A 22,229-nucleotide genomic window follows, 5' to 3' on the forward strand; every position below is an offset into this window, starting at 1 on the left:
CAGTTCATGCGAGACTGTTAATGCTACCCTTCCCAATCCTCAGGCTCCACCAGTGCTCCAGAAACGGGGACAGGCTTGGCCAATGAGGGAATCTCTTCCCTGGTGACCTTGACAGGTTCAGGCATGAACATGTGACCCATACCTGGCAAATGAGAGTCAGATTTAGGGTGTTTACTGGAGCCATTAAGAAAGAGCTTTTTTTCTGTTGGGGTTGCTAAGCCCACACTTGCTGATGACACTCCTTGGTACAAGAAAAGCCTTCTAAAGTATGAAGTAACTAGCCACAAGGCAAAGCAGGGTCTTATTATGGAAAGTCAAAAAGAGAAAGCTCTAAATTAACAATCACACTGTTGATGCATCTAGGAGCAGCTGCTTTTCAGTTAGGTGAGCCAATAAATTTCTTACCAGCTGGGTTTCTGAAACTTGCCACCAGTTAAGTTCTCAGTAAAAACTTTCATACGCGAATTGGCCTTGAAGGAGCCCCATACACTAACAGGTGTTTAGAAAGATGATTTTACATTTTCGTGAAAATGAAAAGAAGAAAATGTATGTGGAAATATTTTGTTTTAAAAGGCATTAAAATATACAGTATAGCTTAGGGGTTTTCTTTAAAGACAATGTTAAAAGAAATAAAAATTTAGCATTTAACAAAATAGGTAGCTGTTACTCAGGAAATTAAGTGAAATGTTTTCTTTTTTAATGATACTAATTAAATGGAATGCTATAGTTCAGTTCAGTTCAGTTCAGTTCAGTCGCTCAGTTGTGTCCAGCGCTTTGCGACCCCATGAATCACAGCACGCCAGGCCTCCCTGTCCATCACCAACTCCTGGAGTCTACCCAAACCCATGTCCATCGAGTCAGTGATGCCATCCAGCCATCTCATCCTCTGTCATCCCCTTCTCCTCCTGCCCCCAATCCTACCCAGCATCAGGGTCTTTTCCAATGAGTCAACTCTTCGCATGAGGTGGCCAAAGAATTGGAGTTTCAGCTTCAACATCAGTCCTTCCGATGAACACCCAGGACTGATATCCTTTAGGATGGACTGGTTGTATCTTCTTGCAGTCCAAGGGACTCTCAAGAGTCTTCCCCAACACCACAGTTCAAAAGCATCAATTCTTTGGCGCTCAACTTTCTTCACCATCCAACTCTCACATCCATACATGACCACTGGAAAAACCATAGCCTTGACTAGACGGACCTTTGTTGGAAGAGTAATGTCTCTGCTTTTCAATATGCTATCTAGGTTGGTCATAACCTTCCTTCCAAGGAGTAAGCGTCTTTTAATTTCATGGCTGCAATCACCATCAGCAGTGATTTTGGAGCTCAAAAAATAAAGTCTGACACTGTTTCCACTGTTTCCCCATCTATTTCCCATGAAGTGATGGGACCAGATGCCACGATCTTAGTTTTCTGAACGTTGAGCTTTAAGCCAACTTTTTCACTCTCCTCTTTCACTTTCATCAAGAGGCTCTTTAGTTCTTCTTCGCTTTCTGCCATAAGGGTGGTGTCATCTGCATATCTGAGGTTATTGATATTTCTCCCAGCAATCTTGATTCCAGCTTGTGCTCCCTCCAGCCCAGCGTTTCTCATGATGTCCTCTGCATATAAGTTAAATAAGCAGGGTGACAATATACAGCCTTGATGTACTCCTTTTCCTATTTGGAACCAGTCTGTTGTTCCATGTCCAGTTCTAACTGTTGCTTCCTGACCTGCATACACGTTTCTCAAGAGACAGCTCAGATGGTCTGGTATTCCCATCTCTTTCAGAATTTTCCACAGTTACTGTGATCCACACTGTCAAAGGCTTTGGCATAGTCAATAGACCAGAAATAGATGTTTTTCTGGAACTCTCTTGCTTTTTCGATGATCCAGCGGATGTTGGCAATTTGATCTCTGGTTCCTCTGCCTTTTCTAAAACCAGCTTGAACATCTGGAAGTTCACGGTTCATGTATTGCTGAAGCCTGGCCTGGAGAATTTTGAGCATTACTTTACTAGCGTGTGAGATGAGTGCAATTGTGCGGCAGTTTGAGCATTCTTTGGCATTGCCTTTCTTTGGGATTGGAATGAAAACTGACCTTTTCCAGTCCTGTGGCCACTGCTGAGTTTTCCAGATTTGCTGGCATATTGAGTGCAGCACTTTCACAGCGTCATCTTTCAAGATATGAAACAGCTCAACTGGAATTCCATCACCTCCACTAGCTTTGTTTGTAGTGATGCTTTCTAAGGCCCACTTGACTTCACATTCCAGGATGTCTGGCTCTAGGTGAGTGATCACACCATCATGATTATCTGGGTCATGAAGATCTTTTTTGTACAGTTCTTCTGTGTACTCTTGCCACCTCTTCTTAATATCTTCTGCTTCTATTAGGTCCATACCATTTCTGTCCTTTATTGAGCCCATCTTTGCATGAAATGTTCCCTTGGAATCTCTACTATAGTTAAAGGACCTTAATTTCTTTTTTAATATTTATTTATTTATTTGGTTGCTCTGGGTCTTAGCTATGGCACTTGGGAATTTTGATCTTTAACTGCGGGCATGCAAACTCTTAGTTGTGGCATGTAGGATCTAGTTCCCAGACCAAGGATGGCACCCAGGCCCTCTGCATTGGGGGTGTGGAGCCTTAGCCACTGGACTACCAGGGAAGTCCTCCTAACTGTTTTTTTTTAAATTATGTTCATGGAAGTCTTTAAAAGTCTTTGGGCCTAGTGAAGTTTCAAGAGAACTATTTAGAACTCATCTGAGATGCTGGGTGTCTGAAATGGAAAAATTTTAAAGTGAGGAAGTATGGAGAAACAAAATGGCTTCTCAGGCTTCCCAAATGGCTCAGTGGTAAAGAATCCACCTGCCAATACAGGAGGCTCAAGAGACACGGGTTTGATCCCTGGGTTGGGAAGGTTCCCTGGAGGAGGAAATGGCAACTGAATCCAATATTCTTGCCTGGAAAATCCCATGGACAGAGGAGCTTGGCAGGCTACAGTCCATGGGGTCACAGAGAGTCGGACATGACTGAAGTGACTGAGCACGCACATATGCAGATGGCTTCTAAGTAACTCAAAGTCGCTCATAGTTTGATGGAATAATACAAGTTGGAAAGGCCTTTTGAAATTACCTTGTCCGATCTCTTTCATATTTAAATAAGAAAGTTAAAGCCTAGAGAAGCTAAATAATTTTCGTTAATGAATATAGCTAATATCTACCAAGCTCCATAGAAAAGCAATAAAAATTTGTGAAATACGATCATTCTTTAATCTGTATCTCTGACTTTATGTCATTTCTACCAAATCACTGCATTATTCTACTCATGTATACCCATAGTTTATTATAAGTTTGAAAACACATTTTACAAGCAAATAAAAATATTTAAACGTTCTATCATATTATGTTCAGCTTTACTTTTTTCCAATGTTATAAATGTTACAAATTTTTTACAAACAAAATTTTTTACTAATCCATTTAAATTGCACACCATTGGTAACAAAATAAATAATATAAGAACTTTAATTTTATTCTCTTGACAAATGTTGTTTATATATTTTGAATGATCAGTTAACTGGCAGGTGACAACTTGCCCTTAAATATGACTTAAGATTTTAAGAATTAAGGAACTTCCATTTAAAAAATCCAGTTCAAATGAGACGCTTTGAGAGATTTTTGTATATCACAGAATCACACTGAGAACTAGAAAGGCAAGGCATACTTGAGATAAACACTAAAAGGTCCCCCACACAGAAAAACACGTTTTTTTCCTGTTTCTCAATCAGGATTTTGCTTTATTCAGGCTCATACACAATCTGTAATCCATACTAGAAAAACATACATTTTTCATCAAATGGTAAAATTTTACAAATTTCATAAATTCAGTGAAAAATGTTACTCAAATTTTTCTGTCTCAAATACAGATTTCAGTAGAAGAATGTGACCTAAGCCTAAGGTCATGACTGTTAGGAGCACTGTGACTGCCCACTTATTTGTAGGTTAGTAGGTCAAGTATTTTCTAAAAACACATGCAAAGGCTATTGGCTACTCATGTCTCTCTCTAGAAAGTGAAAGTGTTAGTTGCTCGGTCGTGGCCAGTTCTTTGTGATCCCATGCACTGTAGCTTGCCAGGCTTCTCAGTTCATGGGATTCTACAGGCAAGAATACTGGTAGGGTATCTATCCCCTTTTCCAGGGGATCTTCCCAACTTCAAACCCAGGCCTCCTGCACTGCAGGCCGATTCGTTTCTGTCTGAGCCATCAGGGAAGCCCTCTCTTTAGCATTCCCAGTATACAGAATTTCCTCCAGGACTGACGCACACACTCAGAAACTATGTTGGTTTACTTTGAGCTTTATTTTCCAGTATTAGGCATATATGCCACCAAACCCACAGAACTGTGGATTTCAAAGGAACAACATCTTTAGTCATTCCTCCAAACTTGAGAGGAAACTGAAGGTTAAGAATAGTAGATCAAGAGTATGAACAGCACTGTCTGTTAACAGTAGTTGCCTTTGGGGACTGGAATGGCATTGGAATTGTTGGAATTTTATTTTTATTCTGTTTCTTTATTGTTAGTATTTTTACAATAAGATTTTAAAATGTAATTTAAAACACATTGAAAAAGAATTTGTGCAATTCTTAGAGCTTTAGAGAAAAGAAAACGGTACAACTTCCCTTGGCAGTAATATGTTTCATAGATAGAATCTGGTAATTTGATTTTAGGTAACTTATTCCCACCTGCCACAATATAAGGTAATTGTTTTGTTTCTGCAGTTTTCAGAGAAGATAGGGAAACTGCTTAGTATCCTCTACAGCAGTTTTCAAGTATTTTTGAGGTCAGAGATCCTTTATCAAATGAAACCTTATCCTGAAGTCCAGTAAGTGGGATAGATAAAAGTGGAGTTGAAGGAGCTCTGTCCTCTCACCCTTGTTCTTCCTGGCAAGTGAAGCACACTTTGAAAACCACTCTGTAAATACCCTCTCATATACACAAAGAGGTTTGTTAAATCAGTCTTTTTTTCAGTTATTGTGTTAATATAAATGTTTAGAAATGCTTTCTATAATATTCCAGAAAAAATAAAAGAGCTTTCAATTTGCAAATGTCCACAGGTTCACGGTCAAATAAAATACACTTACTGCTATCAACTGAATTACTGCTGAAAGATCATCACATGGAAAAAGACTGGTTGTTCTTGTTATTTTCTGTCTGTGGTATGGACAGGCCAACATTGTGTTGAGAACCTACATTTACTACTGGAGTACTCTATATGTTGTATTCATGCATTTGAAAAAGTATCTCTATTCACTAAGTACTCAATAATGATTATTATAAAAATCTACCTTTGGCATTCCACCCATTTATGTGTTAAAAGTATAGAGTTTCCATCTCATACAGTATTTCCATGTAGAACATATTGAAACTTTCTAATTTCTGGACTCTGCTAACCAACTCTGATCTAAGGTTCATTTCTCATCAGTAAGAAGCTCAGATCAAGTGAAGAGAAGGGCTTAAAATGTCAATGACTGAAAAGACTGAGAATATCTCCTTGAAAGAGAACTCCCTTATTAGAAAGTATTAAGTATGCCAACCACATGAGACCAATTTATCAAAGGAAAACAACTACTATTCTATTTGGTTAACTGGTAGGGTGACTTGATTGAAACATCATGAAGTAACATATTACTTCTCATAAGGAATAAAGGAAAATTATCTCTGGGGAAGAAGGAATCTGATATCTGCTTCTCTTTTTAAAAAAATCCTTCCACCCAAGGGCAAATATTTTTAATTGAAAGTTTAAAATATTACTTTTAGGCTTACTAAAATAAAAATCTTCAGACACTAATCTCCCCAAGTGTGGCAACATGATTTATCACCTGCCTAAGAGCCACTGCTCAGGTATGCCTGTGGATCCCTTCCCCACTCCTAGAAATAAATTATGACTGGTCTAAATCAGTCTGTTACATCAGGCCTCTTTGACAGCTGTTGGTTTAGGACAGAGTATGATTCATTTCTTGCCAATGAAAGTTGTGGGCAAGGCTGTTGGGGACTATTAGATAAGACTTTCCTTCCTGATATAAAGGCAGAGTGGCCAGACAAGAACCCCTTTTTCCTTTTGTCTTGTGTGTGTGTGTGTGTATGTTAGTGGAGAGGATGAAGCTGTGGATGGGGGACTGTGTTTCTTGGAATTTTAGCAGCCTTGATTTACCCATGAAGAAAAAGTCAAGATTAGTTCAGCAGTGGCCATAGGACTGGAAAAGGTCAGTTTTCATTCCAATCCCAAAGAAAAGCAATGCCAAAGAATGTTCAAACTACCACACAATTGCACTCATCTCACATGCTAGCAAAGTAATGCTCAAAATTCTCCAAGAAATTCCAGTTGTTCAAGTTGAATTTAGAAAAGGCAGAGGAACCAGAGATCAAATTGCCAACATCCGTTGGATCACAGAAAAAGCAAGAGAATTCCGGAAAACATCTACTTCTGCTTCACTGACTTTGCTAAAGCCTTTGATTGTGTGGATCACAACAAACTGTGGAAAATTCTTAAAGAGATGGGAATACCAGACCACCTAACCTGCCTCCTGAGAAATCTGTATGCAGGTCAAGAAGCAACAATTAACGAACATGTAACAGCTGACTGGTTCCAAATTGGGAAAGGAGTACGTCAAGGCTATATATCGACACCCTGTCAGTTTAAGAACTGTGGTGTTTATTTTGGTGTAAGGTATGATAACAAAGTCAAAGAGAACTGCATTGGTTGAGACAGAGTTCAGCTGAGAATAGTAAATAAACATAAGTAATGGTGTATTAAACAAAATTGGGGTTTGTATCTCTCTCCCATGGAGGTAATATAGGTTCAGAGTTTGTATCATATTCCATGATATGAATACTTCTTGCCTTTTCCATCTCATTGCTTCACTGTGAAGAAGTTCCATTTCCAAGTTCACTTTATAGTCCAAGATGGCTGTTGGAGCTCCAGCTAAAATATCTGGATTCCAGCCAGCAGGAAGGAGGAAAAAAACAAAGAAAGGCAGGTCCTCACCCTTTAAGAACACTTCTTGGAAGCTGCCTATACCAACTCTGTACACATAGTGTTGGCTGGTTCTTGAGTCGCATGACCACAGTGAACTCTGAGGGAGTCAAGGAAATGATGCCATGTTCCCAGCTAAGAATCTGAGAATGAAGGGGACAGTGGACATTGAGGGGGGTTGACAGTCTGTGCCATAGGATCCTATTTCATTTATTTCCTAGATAGGCGTACAGTTGTTCCAACAGTGTTTATTAAGTAATTCATTTTCACCCACACTTCTGAAATGTTACTTTGTTTATTTCTGTATATACTGATTTTATTATTATTGGACATTGTAGTTTATTTCATTTTCTGTTTTTCTCTTCATATGCCAGGACATTGTGTTTTATTTCCATAGAATATGATCAGAGAAAACTATTTTTATTTCCTTTGGAACTTATTCACTTATTTCTGTGGTCTGTTAAAGGGACTTTATAGAAAAGTCACCATTTCATGGATATTTGAAAAATGAGTTTATTATTTTTTTCCAGGTTATAGAGTTTTCTTTTTAAATATAATGAATATTTCTAAATTATTACTAATTTTTTCTCACTTAGCTTTCTGGAAGAGTAATTGAAAACTACTGCTGTAAATATACTTTTTCTTATCATACTCGTAGTTTTGCTTAATAAAAGTTGATGATTTTTTAAATTAAAAAAATAACTTATATGCAGAGTATGTCATGAGAAATGCTGGGCTGGATGAAGCACAAGCTGGAATCAAGATTGCCAGGAGAAATATCAATAACCTCAGATATGCAGATGACACCACCCTTATGGCAGAAAGTGAAGAGGAACTAAAGAGCCTCTTGATGAAAGTGAAAGAGGAGAGTGAAAAAGTTGGCTTAAAACTCAACATTCAGAAAACTAAGATCATGGCATCCAGTCCCATCACTTCATGGCAAATAGATGGGGAAACAATGGAAACAGTGACAGACTTAATTTTGGGGGGCTCCAAAATCACTGCAGATGGTGACTGCAGCCACAAAACTAAAAGACTCTTGCTCCTTGGAAGAAAAGCTATGACAAACCTAGACAGCGTATTAAAAAGCAGAGACATTACTTTACCAACAAAGGTCTGTCTAGTCAAAGCTATGGTTTTTCCAGTAGTCATGTGTGGATGTGAGAGTTGGACCATAAAGAAAGCTGAATGTCAAAGAACTTATGCTTTTGAACTGTGGTGTTGGAGAAGACTCTTGAGAGTCGCTTAGACAGCAAGGAGATCCAACCAGTCCATCTTAAAGGAAATCAGTCCTGAATATTCATTGGAAGGACTGATGTTGAAGCTGAAGCTCCAACACTTTGGCCACCTGATGTGACGAACTGACTCACTGGAAAAGACCCTGATGCTGGGAAGGATTGGGGGCAGGAGGAGAAGGGGATGACAGAGGATGAGATGGTTGGTTGGGTGTCATCACGCACTCGAAGGACATGAGTTTGAGCAAACTCCGAGACTTGGTGATGGACAGGGAAGTCTGGCATGCTGCAGTCCATGGGGTCGCAAAGAGTTGGACACGACTGAGCGACTGAACTGAACTGACTGAGCTCACAGAAAGCAACCTGGACCCTGATATCAATGTGCTACAAGCCCTGATCCACTTACCTTCATCATATGAGAAACGAAGCTGGTATTATTGAAGAGAGCTTTGGCTGAATATCCTGTTACTTAGCCCAAAGCATCCTAACCAATACAACAGGTGACTGTTGCAGAGCCAGCTCTGAGAAGCTCAGGAAAGCAGCACTGATGGGGAACCTTTGGCCTATATGTGTCTCCCTACCTTCTTGATCTTCATAGAGGATGAACAGACAAAGCACTGCCTTCATATTATTGAAATTTCTCAAAAAATATCTAGAAAACAACACTTCAATAGCTAAAAATCAGAGCCAAGTTTTTTAGCACCATTTTTTTTTTTGTCATTAGAGATTACACAGCTTGTCAGTTTATATATTTTTTTCTGTCCTATTTCTGAAGTTTAGTTGTAATATTTGAATACTGAATCTTAAAAGGTTAGGTTTACAAACATTTGATTGTTTTCTAAACTTCTACTCATGAAGTAAATAAAACAAGAGCAACAAAATACCACTACCGTTGCTAAGGTTTCGTATTTTACCCGCTCTACTTGGTAAAGTTCTACTAGTCATTCTCATAACTCAAATGTCACCTTCCCGATCAGTATTTCCTAACTTCAAATAGACTAACTCTGTCCCTTTTTTTTCCCTGAGGACTCACTCATTCATTCAGTAAACATTTATTAAGCTCTTATTATGTTCTAGCCCTTGTGTTGGGGATTTGAAATGTAAATTATTCCTATACTCAAAGGTTGCTACCTAGTCAGAGAATGACAGTTCATTCCCTTGGCAACCATAATGGAATATGGTTAAGTTTTGATCTTAAGTTTTGATCTTAGGCATGTGGGATAAGCAATCCCATCTTTTCACAATCAGTGAAGTTCATCAGATTTACACTGGTTCTCTGTGGTGTGTAAAGCACAGAGATATAAAGATGACTTACATGCAGTCTCTTCTCCTTAAGAAAGGGACAAAGATTGCTATGTGCTCACCAAACCTGTTTCCTCTGCTGCCTGGGCACACAGATAGCTGACATTTCCCAGCCTCCCTTTCAGGTCAGTTTGGCAAGTCCCTGAGTCTGGCAAGGGGATATGGGCATCAATGATGTATTGTATTTTCATTGCTGTAAGAAATTTCCCATGTAATCCTCCACATGTTCTCTCTTTTCTTGTCCATATCCTAGAAACTAAGGACTCTAAGGCCTTAGGGGATGGCAAAGCCATAATATAAAAAGAGTTAGGCTTCCTGAATCACTGAGTAGAAGGCCACCAGCTGAACACCTGGTTAGATTTTATATGAGTAAGAATTAAGTTTCTACTGTGTTAAGTTACTGAGGTTTTGGAGATTATCTGTTATAGCAGTGAGTGCCACCTTAAGGTCATTTAATTATAATGTAAAAGTGCAGGCATAGAGTTAAATAGGGGAGAGGAGATATTGCCCTGCTTGGCTCATACCTGAATCAAGCCTTGAAAAATGACTTAATCTCATAAAGAAAATACAGACCATCACAGGCAGAGGAAACACATGATTAAAGGATAAGGGGTGAAAACAAAAATACATATAGGGAAGTTTGTGCACACCAATGCCGACGAGAGCATAATGAGCATAATATGCAAAATATGGAGCGGTCAGAGGAAAATGGACATGAAAACCCTGAATGTGAATCCTTGTGTGAATTAGTGAATCCTCCTAATCGGGGTATTTGGGGCAAGTTACTCAGTCAATCTGGATCACTTTCTTCATCTGCAAAATGGTGACAATGCCTATGTCATGGAAAATCTTAAACCAGTACTAAGTACATCCTGGAGTCCCCCCAAAGTACCCCCCCGGTACTTTATCTTTCTTTTATGAGATTTTCCTTGAGAAAGCAGCACAGATGTGCTGTGCTGAAGAGCACAGATAAGAGACACTAGTAAACTCACACCTTTCATTCCTCCTTGTGAACTACAGAAACATAAATAATAGATTCCTAAAAAAACCACAAAGAGCTTTCATTTGTTTTGGCCAGATATACTTAATAGCTTTATGCACGCATGCGTACTAAGTCGTTTCAGTCATGTCTGCCTCTTTGCGACCCTATGGACTGTAGCCTGCCAGGCTCCTCTGTCCATGGGATTTTCTAGGCAAGAATACTGGAGCGAGTTGTCATGCCTTCCTCCAGGGGATCTTCTAGATCCAGGGATCGAACCCAAGTCTCTTACCTCTCCTGCATTGGCAGGTGGGTTCTTTACCATTAGCGCCACCTGGGAAGCCCTAACAGCTCTCTATAAGGCTGTTAAAAACTCTTCAGAACTTACCACAATTGCATTCTCCTTAGCATGTATCATCCATGACTACAAAGAATGCTCCCTCATTACACAAGTGTATATACAGGTAGCTCCATCTCCCTGCACACTATGCTCCTATGCTTTATGTGATGAAAGACGTAAATTCTTTTCCCCCAGAGGAAAAATCTAGTTTATCATTAAGGTTTGTGTGCCAACCAAGAACCAGTGGTCTCCCAATTATCAACAGGACTAGCAGGGACTTCCCTGGTGGTCGGGTGGCTAAGACTCCACACGCTCCCATTGTAGGGGGCCTAGGTTTGATACCTGGTCAGGGAACTATACCCCACATGCAGCAATTAGGAGTTAGCACACCACAACTAAAGATCCAGCATGTCTCAACTAAGACCCGGCACAGTCTAACAAATAAATATAAAATAAAATAATCTTTGTATAAACAAACAAAAAAACAGAACTAATGAACCAGATAGTGAGCAATCTCTTGTTATATAACATACTCTGAGAATGTTTTAAATGAAGAGATGTTTTACCTTATACTCGTCAAATAAGAGACTTCAGAGATCGTCTATTCTATGGGTAACAAACTCAAGTTCCTTCAGGGGCCAACTCGAATGTGGGGTTCTGTAGAAACGAGAGAGAACCGGGTCAAACTGCAGGCATTCAAATCACTGTCAGCCCCTGGATCTCATCTCATGGTTTCATTTTCCATCTAAAGAAGCTGAAGACATTAGGTTCAGGTGACTTTTGGAGGCTACATAGCAAACATATTATGCAGGGTTGAGCGGAAAACAGAAACCATGCCAAGTATTTTAAGCCAAAAGAGATTTTATAGGAAGAATCAGGTGACTTGGCAAAAGGCTAGAGACTGTTAAAAAGGCTAGAGACTGTGTAGGGTCTTGGCTGGGCCTCCAGGAGCAACTTCTAGAACACCAGTGGAAGAGGCACTGGGGAATATACTATTTTTGCCACAATCGGGAGAAAGTGTGGAGTTCAAGAACAGACAGCAGCTCTGACCCTGAGAACCTGGGATCTGGACGCTTATCTGGGCAAGGAACTCAGAATCTGTTCTCTACCTCCCTGCGCTGCCTCCTGATAGCCAGAAAGCTGATGATTCAATATGGCATGCTGAGACTGGTTACTCTAAGTCCCTCCCCACACTCACAGTTCTGGAGACCAGACAGCGGCATCTCGTGCACCTTCCGTGCCAACAGAAAAGAGCCAAAAAAATATCAGAGAGACGGTCTCTGTCTCATCTCTGCCTCTGAGATCTCAGGCAAGCCATCCAGAAGTCTAATTCACATCCAGAACTCTAAATGGACCAGAGTCTGAGAAATGGTTTCAGCTTTCCAGTTGCTCCTGTACAGGAAGGAACGCTAGCAGCAGGTAGGAATGAGTGCGAGCGCCAAACTTCCATACCCAACACAGCAGCTTTTTGTGCAGGCCCCAGGAATCAGACCTCCACCACTGACTTGTCCCCACTTACCTTCTATGGAAACCCCCAGAAGCAAAAATCTAGTCAATAGGGCTGTAATTCTAAAGACCTTATGCTAAAAAATATGTGAACAGGTCATTTTATTTACATCATTAGGTACAGGGTAAATCACACTACCTAATTTACTTGTTATAGTATGTATATTGTATATTCTTAATATTGTATATTGTGACCCATTGGATTTTGAGCTCCTGAATGGCAGAAATTGTATTTAATACATATTTGTATCTCCTGTCCCCAGGTCTGCTTGGCTCAGAGAAAACGCACAGGCATTTGCTGAATTGAAATGTTTTACTCTTGACTCACTAATAGAAACAGCAAACCAGAATTTCATGAGCTACAGTATAGCAGCAATAGTATCAGGAGGCGGTCGCGCTACAGAGGCACGGGGAAAGGGGGTTTTCGTCTTTCAGAGTGAACAGAGGTAGATCTGTCTCTGTCCACTAGTGTTCTGGATTTCTCGATGGGATGCTAAAGTTAGTGGTGTCTTCCCGCTATTAGTCTTTTGGTGCAACAAAACACACCAGAGTCCAGGGTGAGATTACAAGGATGCCATAAGAAGCTGATGCCTGATAAGTAAAATACAGCCACAGACTCAGCGTGAGCTCTGAGCAGGGGCTTATTTATATTCCCCAATCAGCAGGATCTGATTAGTCTCAGCACATCAGGGGGGCTAACCTAGGTTAGCACCCCCGACAACATCTGGTGGATCTGAGAACAAAAACAAAGACAAACAAGAAAAACTTACTCCAGTAACAACAACGGTAGACAGACACACACAGCCAGCCAGCCAGCCAGCCTCCACGCCGCGTACAACCAGAAGGCGCAGGGCGCTCGCTCCCGGCCTCCGGCCCGGCACAAAGCTGCAGCCTTGGCGCCGCTTTAATTTACACTCACTGCCCTCCAGGGGGTACTCACCTCGCGCTCTCCGGCTCCGGCACCCGGCTCAGCCCGGTAGATTACAAAAGGGGCTCGCAGGTCTGCGGGGGAGCCCGGTGGAGCGGGTTTCCGGGTGGCGCATCGCCCCAGGCGGCTCCGGAGGCTGCAGTTATTTCAGATAGCGGGGGTGCGCGGCCCCGCCCATCCATCCCCTCCCCGCCCGCGGCGAGGGCGGTCCCGGGAAGGAGGCCGGGCGCTGGCTTGGTGGACCCCACAGGGAGCCCGCACAGGTTGGGGTTCAGGAGCGGCCGTTCCAGGCGTCCTCTGCGGGTTTGGGGCCGCAGGGCGCGTTTGCGCGGCTTTGCTCTGGGTCCGGCGAACCGCAAGTCCACACCCCGGGACCCAGGAGCGGCGCCGCGCGGTTGGCGGCCTCTCTGGCCACTGGGGACAGGGCGATCGCGTCTCCCTGGGAAGCCGCGGGTTGGCGGCCCAGCGTGCGCCGACCCCGGCGATGACGAGCTCCTGGGCGAGGACGCGCAGCGCTGCCGCTCGCGGAGTCGGGGGTGCGGCCCGCGCAACCTATTGCTGGTTTAGCATTTCCATCTACATTCTGGATTTTCACTCTACCTTTTTAGTTGTATTGTTTAGAAGTGTCTTCTTAGGTGGGGCGGGTGGACCTCTGTCCAGATGACCGATTAAGTGGATGAAAGACTTGTCCTCTCCCTCTTACGGCTTCTTTAACACTTGCCCTTCTTGCTGTGTTGTTTCCGATTTTTACGTTCCAAATCAGCATCCATTTAATCCTGCCTTTTATTTCCGTGATTTCCTTTCTTCTATCTTTTCCTCCCCCTTCTCTCTCAACTAATTGTGTGTATATGCGCCTGTGCCCCTTTCAGGGTAATTATTTCTTTCGGAAATAAAATTGTCTTACCCGTTTTTCACTCCTTTAAGCAACGGACAATTTTAATCTCCAACAGCCAGAAACCATTCATTCTTCTTACTTAGGCCCTCACAGAGAGAAGGATGAACCCAGATTCCATCTAATAAGCATCTAAAGTGACTATATTCCTAAACGAACTCTTACTCTCTGAAAGCTTGCAAAAGTTTCCTGTGACACCCAGCTTCCTCTTACCACAGGAATGAAATATATTTTTCCTTTTCTTTCAATCGCGTGATCATTGATGTATCACCCAATTTGATTAGCACAGCTTTGGAGAACATTGAACTTTTGGGCAAGTTTTTGCTTTTTTATTGTTTATAATGTTCTATAGTTTACAGTTGTGAGTTTTCCAGGTGGTGCAGTGGTAAAGAATCTGCCTGCAATACAGGAGACACAGGTTCAATCCCTGGGTGGGGGCGATCCCCTGGAGGAGGGACTGGCAACCACTCCAGTGTTCTTGCCTGGAAAATCCCATGGACAGAGGAGCCTGGCAGGCTGCAGTCCATGGGGTCACAAAGAATCCGACAGGACTTAACAACTGAGTAGGCATGCATGCTTATAGTTATCTCTGAGAAAACAAAATCCGAGGGAGCATTTGTTAATGTTTGGAACCATTTTGTAGTATTCATCATGTATTTATTTAGATTCATGTTTTCATAGCTTACATATAATGTATACTGGCTCAGAGCATTAAGTAGATAGTTCGTAACATACTTAAAAGCTTCAATTGTTCCTTTACTTCACTTGATAGTAAGTTATAACATTCTGATTACATTACATCAAAAGAAACCCAAGTCATTTGTCTTAATGCTGTAATTTTACAAAGCAGAAAACTAAAATCCAAGATAAATTGGATGACCTGGGGTCTAGGTAAAAAACCAAGCTATATGTGCTCCAGTAGTGGAATACCTGGACCAGACCCCTAAAGCAAATCTTATAATCAGTGGACTCTTCAGGCAGGCTAGTCAAAATATCCCTTGCTGTCAGGTTTAACTCACCCTCATCAGCTGCATGTTCTGCTTCATACATACAATTTTAACCTTTATTTAACCTGTTATTGTCTGTTTCAAAATTTTCTTTGTTAATATTACAGTTATAAGACAAAAGATTAAGAATCACTGCTCATTTACTGAGATCTGTAAGTGCATCATACATATCATTTGGTCTTCTGAGCTAACAACAAATAAAGCACAAACATAAAACTCTAAAACTAAAAGAACAGGAAAAACCTTCTCCCTAGTAGTATGTTATAGAATTATTTTCTATGGATTTATATTGAAATGTTTATTTTCTTTAGTTTTGTTTGTTTCTTGTTATATAATTCATTTCTATTTATTCATGCAGAAACTATTTGTAAGTCTCATGTTCTCTTATCTGCTATGTCAGAATTTGGTGAGGAAATCTATACTTAATCTAAAAAAGATCCCTCAAACTGGAAATACTGTTAGTTAACTGTATGTTTATTATGCCCATGTCAAATATTGCTTTTTTTAACAAAAACTTTTCAGTTAGACTAAAAAAGGTACTAAGAAAAGTGATGGCATCCATTAAGTATAAATATCTATGATTATTTTTCTTTTACATAACAGATCAACAATATGTAGTCCTGAACCTAAAACCCTCTAAGTGTTGGTTACTGAGGCCAAATTTCTTTATACCTGTGGCGTTCATCTATAATAGTGTAAAATTTTAAAATGAGTACCCACATATAGACCAATGCAGAACTGTACAAAAATATCTGAATGTTGTGAAATAGAAATAAAATAGAAATGAATACCATTTAAAAAAAACAAACTTTTTTTCTTCATATTCACATTTTAATTTTTATATGCTTACAAATTGAGGCTTAGTCTTAAATATTCTTTTTGCAGTGAGTTCATTATCTCACCAATCTACAGTGATTTCATAACAGACTAGAAAGAGATTAATGTATTTAAAAACTCAGACTCTTGTGAACAATGACATCATCAAAAGGTCTTGTTTTCATTAATTTGCTGTTAATTGGAAAGAGAGGATGGGTGAGTTTTCTTCGTAAGCAGGTTCACTGTGGACAGGAAGGGCCCGCCTTCCCAGCAAGGAGACCCTGACTGAAATCACAAACTCCAGCCTCCATCAATGATAACAGGATTGCCTGTGACGTATGCAGACTGCAGTGATAAACACAAGGAGACGGAACAGTTAACCAGGTTGTGTTTCTTCAGTTTTCCTGACCGAGACAGCTAAACAGTTTATTCTCACAGTACTAGGAAGTCTCACTTAACAAAGAGAAATTAGAAAAATCTGAATTAAATTCCAGATGATTTAAAACTGCTGAGTGTTCTCATGATCCGGGGCTAACTGGACTCTTGCTGGTGTCTGAGTACCTGTCACATTCTAAGAGTGTTTGGTATCAGAATCAGAAAATTAAATTCTGTGATACAGAGCCATTCCCTGAATTAGGATAAAGCATAGGCTAAAATAGTGCCTTTTCATTTTGAAACTCAGAAGTATTCTAAACTAGCTGAGTTTTATGCCACTAATAAACTTTTGAACATCATCAAGTGTGTCAGTCATAAAAAGGTCATGTCAATCATCAAACAGAACTTTGTTTAAAAAGATGTACATTTAGTTAATCAATCAATATACATGGCTAATTCCAGGAACTGAATCACACTAAATGTATTTTTTAAATGTATATGAGTAATAATTACTATAATCTATTAACAAAGAAAACAATTTATACTAGTTTCAGACATCTAAATCTGTACAAAACTAAAGGAGTTTAAAAATTACTGGGTTTTTTTTCCCATAGAATTTTTACTTTTCCAAAGAACTAAAGCTGAAGTGATTCTTGTGGTAGAGATTCAGAAATATTTTAACTTAAACCTTTGGATAATGGATAATCAAGACTCAAATTTGTGCTCTTAGTTTTAAATACATCTGAAGCCTAAAATAATGGAAGAGGTAGGAAGGAAAAGACATCATAACAGGAGTACAGAGTGTTGTAAAGTACGATATATGAAAACTAAGCATATAAAGTATTTAGATAAATGAGTGGGTTAGTAGTCACTCTACCAAGAAACACTCCCCAGTTTCTCTAAGTTTTTTTTAAAAGGCAGGCTGTTTGATTACATATGGACCCTTCAGGATCTTTTTAAAAGGACAAAGGTCCTTTTGTTGTATATTTCAAGCCAGAGTGTTCCCAAATATTTGCTAACCTAAGCTCTGGCTAAATCAGGGCAATTTAGCTTATCAGCAGTACCCACAGATCAAATGAGCTTTTCTGAAGATACAGATTCAGAGAAGTCAAAAAAGTCAATATACTGGTTCCATCACAATCTGTCCAGCAGTTTTCTCAGCTACGAAAAACTGCTATAAATAGTTCTGAGAAGTAGTCACTGCTCTGTCACTAAAACATTTCAACCTGTGCATTTGTCACATTCACCAACTACCGGATGTGTACAAGTTTCATTCAGGAAATAATGACTGATCAGTAACATACCTCCTCACTCCCACCTACCCCCGCTTTTCTTCTTTTAGTTTCCTGGTTGGTTATTACTCAAAGGCATAAAACACAGGGGATGTTCTTGTGCTCTATACCTTATAAGAAATATTTCTAACAAAAAAGTTTCTGTTTTCACAACTGTATGTCGTTGGTGGCTCAGATGCTAAAGCATCTGCCTGCCATGCGGAAGATCTGGGTTCAATCCCTGGGTTTAGAAGATCCCCTGGAGAAGGGCATGGCTATCCTCTCCAGTATTCTTGCCTGGAGAATCTTACGGATGGAGGCTACAGTTCTTGGGGTTGGAAAGAGCGAGTAACACACACACACATACACACACAAAATATACAGCAGCCAATCAGGAAGAAACTGGTTACTAAATACATGCAAAGTGGAAAGAGACAGAACTATGAATTTCCATACATGAATATAAACAAGTAAGAATTCACAGGGGAAAAAAGGAGGATGTAGGGGGATTCTTCTAAACAAATCACTAATAAAACTGAAAGCACCAGATGGTAATTCTTTGTCTCCTGGACACAAATCTGATTTACCTTTTCCCCATTTTACCTGAAGCTCTCACAATTTTGGAGGTTCACTGGTTTGATTTACATTAAATCGCTGCTTAATCATTACATTGTTTCACAAGTTGGTAATTTTTGAAAAGAATGATAAAATTGAGCATTTTAATTTTAATTAAATTGAGCAGTTTTTATTTTTTTTCAATCCTTCACCGCTTCATTTGCTATCAGATTTAGTGACATGTAAAGCTGACTGAGGACGAGTTGGTGGCTGAGGTCAAAGTGGCCTTAATGTCGAGCAAATTAAATCAGCACCTATCCCTACTTTGTAAATGCAACATCTTAGCACCTACCTGTGATCACTTCCTAAATTACGTTATTTTGATCAGCAAATTGTGGCCAAATTTGATTGAGGATAATGAACCCTCTGGGAGGAACAGTGCTTACTTCATCGGAGGCCAAGTACACGCAGAGCAGGGCTACTTCTTCTGCAGTTGCAAATCTTCCTGTTTTCTGTCTCTTCAGGAAATCGCTCAGTGCCTGTAACCAGAAACCATATCGGACATCAGTGATGTGAGCTGAACTATTAATGCACCTGTAACACCTTTAGGAGGTCAAAGGCAAGAGGAATCTACAAAGGAACTGCTGACTTGATTAAGTACGCATGATACTGGATACAGACAATATCATTATTGATAATATCATTAACTGTGGACCAAACAGGACTATGGTAACTTCCAAGCTACTCAAACTATTTGTTTTATAATAAAACCTATAGACACCGTGACGGATCAGAAAGTTAGTACTAAAGAAGAGGGCATTTTTATGTTTTTTTAAAATGTGGTAAAATGCACATAATATAAATTTACCATCATAACCAATTTTAGTGTACAGTTCAGCAGTGTTAAGTACATTCACATTACTGTGGCACAAATCTCCAGAATTCTTTTCATCTTGCAAAACTGAAACTCTATACCCATTAAACAACTTCTGACCCACTTTCTCCCACCCCCTAGCAACCACCCTTCAACTTTTCTGTCTCTATGGATTTGTCTACTCTAGGTAAGGAACGGGCATTTTTTTAAACCACAGGATTTAAACATTTAAAACAGTAGCTATACCTCTTCAGGATTTGGTCCGGCTTGTATTCTTTCTTGCAGAGATGGGGTATCAACTGTTCCTAAATAAAAGGAGGGCATTCAGCTTGGTTACTTACTTAGACTGAAAAAGAAATTGGCAATTAAACTTTAAACTCACTTTCCATATCATTCAATGATCAGTGAAATTTTTCTTCATGACTGGGAGTGACAATTTCCCCTCTACCTGTCTGTCCTTTTATTTAACAGTCTTATAACTTATTTAATAACGTTTCTATGATTTTTCAAAAATACAAGCTATTCTTCTTTGTCATACTAGGCAGGGACTCTCGGTGAAGCATCCCCAGGATGTACTTTGGTCTCATCACATTCACATGATACTTTACGGATAACTTAGGTGGCTCTACATTTTCCTCATTATCTTGAAATTCTCATTGGTTTCAAATTCCTATTTTAACCATTGTTTCATATTTCTCATCAAAAAAATATAACTTTAAATCATTTTAATTAAAACAAGAAAAATAAAAATGACTAAAAATGTTTAAATTGTGAGCAGCGATGAAGATCCAGCACAGCCATAAATAAATGAATTAAAAAAATTTTTTTTTTTAAATACCACTTAGTTCACATTCCTTACAGAACAAGTTCCCAGGCATTTTTGTTAACTTCTGTGATCTGCAAATTCTCTTTACAGGGCCTTTCTTCTGCTGACAGTACTCCAGGAGGACCACATGATCCTTCTAAAGTCATAAAAAATGATTTCACAGTCATAGCCTCAGGTCCGTCCTTAGACCACGCTCCTGGGTGTGTCACAGATTTGACATTTGCCCGGAAGCAATTTCTTTCTTTTTAAAATATTTATGGGGGTATAACTGATTTACAATGTTGTGTTAGTTTCAGGTGTACAGCAAAGTGAGTCTATTATACATGTACATATATCCATTCTTTTTTAGATTCTTTTCCCTTATAGGCCATTACAGAGTCTTGAGAGTTCCCTGTACTCTACAGTAGGTCCTCATTAGATACCTATATTATATAGAGTAGTGTGTGTATGTCAATCCCAATCTCTCAATTTATCTCCCTCCTTCAAAACCAGAATCTCAATTTTATTATCATTTGCCATTTCTCTGGAGAGGCTGGCAATCTTCGAAATCTAAAAATCCTGGCTTCTTGCTGTTCAACAGCCCTGTCCTTAGCTTGTCTCTCTGCTCTCACATTTCACTGTGAGCAGGCGGAACCTTCCACAGGCTGGGTGGCTGCTGCCTTGGCTACATCGCCTGGCTCATCAGGAATGTTTTCCACCCTTCACAGTTACTGCTGGCAATAGTGTTGATGAAATTTCTTAAACCACGTAACAAAAATCTCTTTGTATCCAATTTCCGATGGTATTTTCCTCACTTCCCTCATCAACAGCCTCCTCAGAGTCCACAATTCTACCAACGGTGTGCTCAAGACACCGCCTCAAAATTCTTGCTGCCCACTGGGGCAGATGCGCACCATATCTTACATGTGACCGATATTAATGACTAAGGGTTTCCTTTGTAGTTCAAACGGTAAAGAATCTGCCTGCAATGCGGGAGACCCGGGCTCGATCCCTGGGTCAGAAAGATCTCCTGGAGAAGGAAATGGCAACCCACTCCAGTATTTCTTGCCTGGAGAATTCCATGGACAGAGGAGCCTGATGGGCTACAGTCCATGGGGTCGAAGAGCTGGACACAACTGAGCAACTAACACGTGAAGGCTGAGAGGCAAGCCTAGTCCTCTCACTGGATTCCACAGTCACCTGACTCCGCCGAGTCCCGGCACAGACTGACGCACCATGCCATCGTCCGCACCAGTCTGGTGTTGAAGCATTGCGACTCTACCATCAGTACCATCCCAGACTCTCATTCCTTGTCACATTTTCTTCTGTGACTGGCTCAGTGAGTCAAAGCTAGTTCCCTGTCCCAGAGAGCGTGAGGATATATTTTCCAGTCTTCCAAAAAGTCCAGCTTTAAAACAACCACATTTTCCAAATCATTAGACATTTTATTCCATTGGGTAAAGGGCACCAAGAATAGCCAACAATATCACCAGTGTGTATGTTAAAACCTAGCAAAACTGTGTCTCTCCTGTCAGATCCTCCTCTTTCTTTTCTTAAAACAACATTCGTTTATTTATTTGTTTTAGTTGTGGCACATAGCATCTTCAGTTGAGACATGTGGGACCTAGTTCCCTGACCAGGGATCAAACCTGGGCCCCCTGCAATGGGAGAGCAGCGTCTTAGCCACTGGACTGCCAGGGAGTCCTGATCCTCCTTTTGGCTAGTGTTACTTAAGTTTACCTTATTAGTCCAAGAAAAGTTAAACAGAACACTTCAATCATGGAAATTCTGTAGCTCGAAGGTTACTTGGTAGCTTCACCCCTTTTATCTAATAAGTCAGTGGTTTTCAACGCAGGGGAGACCATGAAGGATGACATCAGAATCCCCTGTGTTGCTTTCCAAACCATACACAGTGTTCCCCATCAACTCCTTCCCTGAAATCTGGCGTGCCCCTCGGGTTTGGAAAGGTCCCACGGGTAATTGTGAAATGTTTCTCCTCCCCACCCCCCAAGCAGTTGTGAACTATGAAGAGAAACTTTGATTATGGACATGCAATACTGAATTTGGTTTCAGAGAGGAAGTTGGTAATTCCTCTTCAGCACCCTGAACAGGCAGACCTCATTTTACTGCACTTTGCTTGACTGCATTTCACAAGCACTGCATTTCTTACAAACTGAAGGTCTTTGCAATGCTTCTTTGAGTAAGTCTACTGGCAGCAGTTTTCCAATAACATTTGCTCACTTCATGTCTCTGTGTCACATTTGGTAATTCTTGCAATATTTGAAACTTTTTCATTATTACTGTATTCATTTTTTTAATTAATTTATTTTTTAATTG

General features: G+C 40.2%; 2 protein-coding genes across 10 annotated transcripts in view; both read right to left on the reverse strand.

Moving 5' to 3' along the window:
- The window catches only part of SLC9B2 (solute carrier family 9 member B2), a 59,952-nt gene extending 46,539 nt beyond the window's left edge, over positions 1-13,413 (reverse strand). For 2 of the 4 annotated variants that reach the window (XM_081483635.1, XM_081483654.1), the window contains exons 1-2: positions 13,310-13,413; positions 11,430-11,520 (exon numbers count right to left, since the gene is read on the reverse strand). The gene's annotated coding sequence lies outside the window, so the exon portion shown is untranslated. The remainder of the gene's footprint in view (positions 1-11,429; positions 11,521-13,309) is intronic. The other 2 variants (XM_081483645.1, XM_081483660.1) reach the window with 1 other exon arrangement.
- A 1,083-nt stretch (positions 13,414-14,496) lies between these two features.
- BDH2 (3-hydroxybutyrate dehydrogenase 2) overlaps positions 14,497-22,229 on the reverse strand; it is a 35,809-nt gene continuing 28,076 nt past the window's right edge. For 3 of the 6 annotated variants that reach the window (XM_081483698.1, XM_081483682.1, XM_081483689.1), the window contains exons 8-10: positions 19,334-19,392; positions 18,660-18,752; positions 14,825-16,357 (exon numbers count right to left, since the gene is read on the reverse strand). In XM_081483698.1, the coding sequence (XP_081339824.1) occupies positions 16,304-16,357; positions 18,660-18,752; positions 19,334-19,392 (206 nt within the window). In that variant the 3' untranslated portion in view covers positions 14,825-16,303. Of the gene's footprint in view, positions 14,779-14,824; positions 16,358-18,565; positions 18,753-19,333; positions 19,393-22,229 lie in introns of those variants that run through there. The other 3 variants (XM_081483708.1, XM_081483672.1, XM_081483670.1) reach the window with 3 other exon arrangements.

This window comes from Giraffa tippelskirchi, chromosome 1 (genome assembly GCF_054371585.1).
Source record: "Giraffa tippelskirchi isolate mGirTip1 chromosome 1, T2T-mGirTip1v1.2.pri, whole genome shotgun sequence".
NCBI classification, from domain to species: Eukaryota; Metazoa; Chordata; class Mammalia; order Artiodactyla; family Giraffidae; genus Giraffa; species Giraffa tippelskirchi.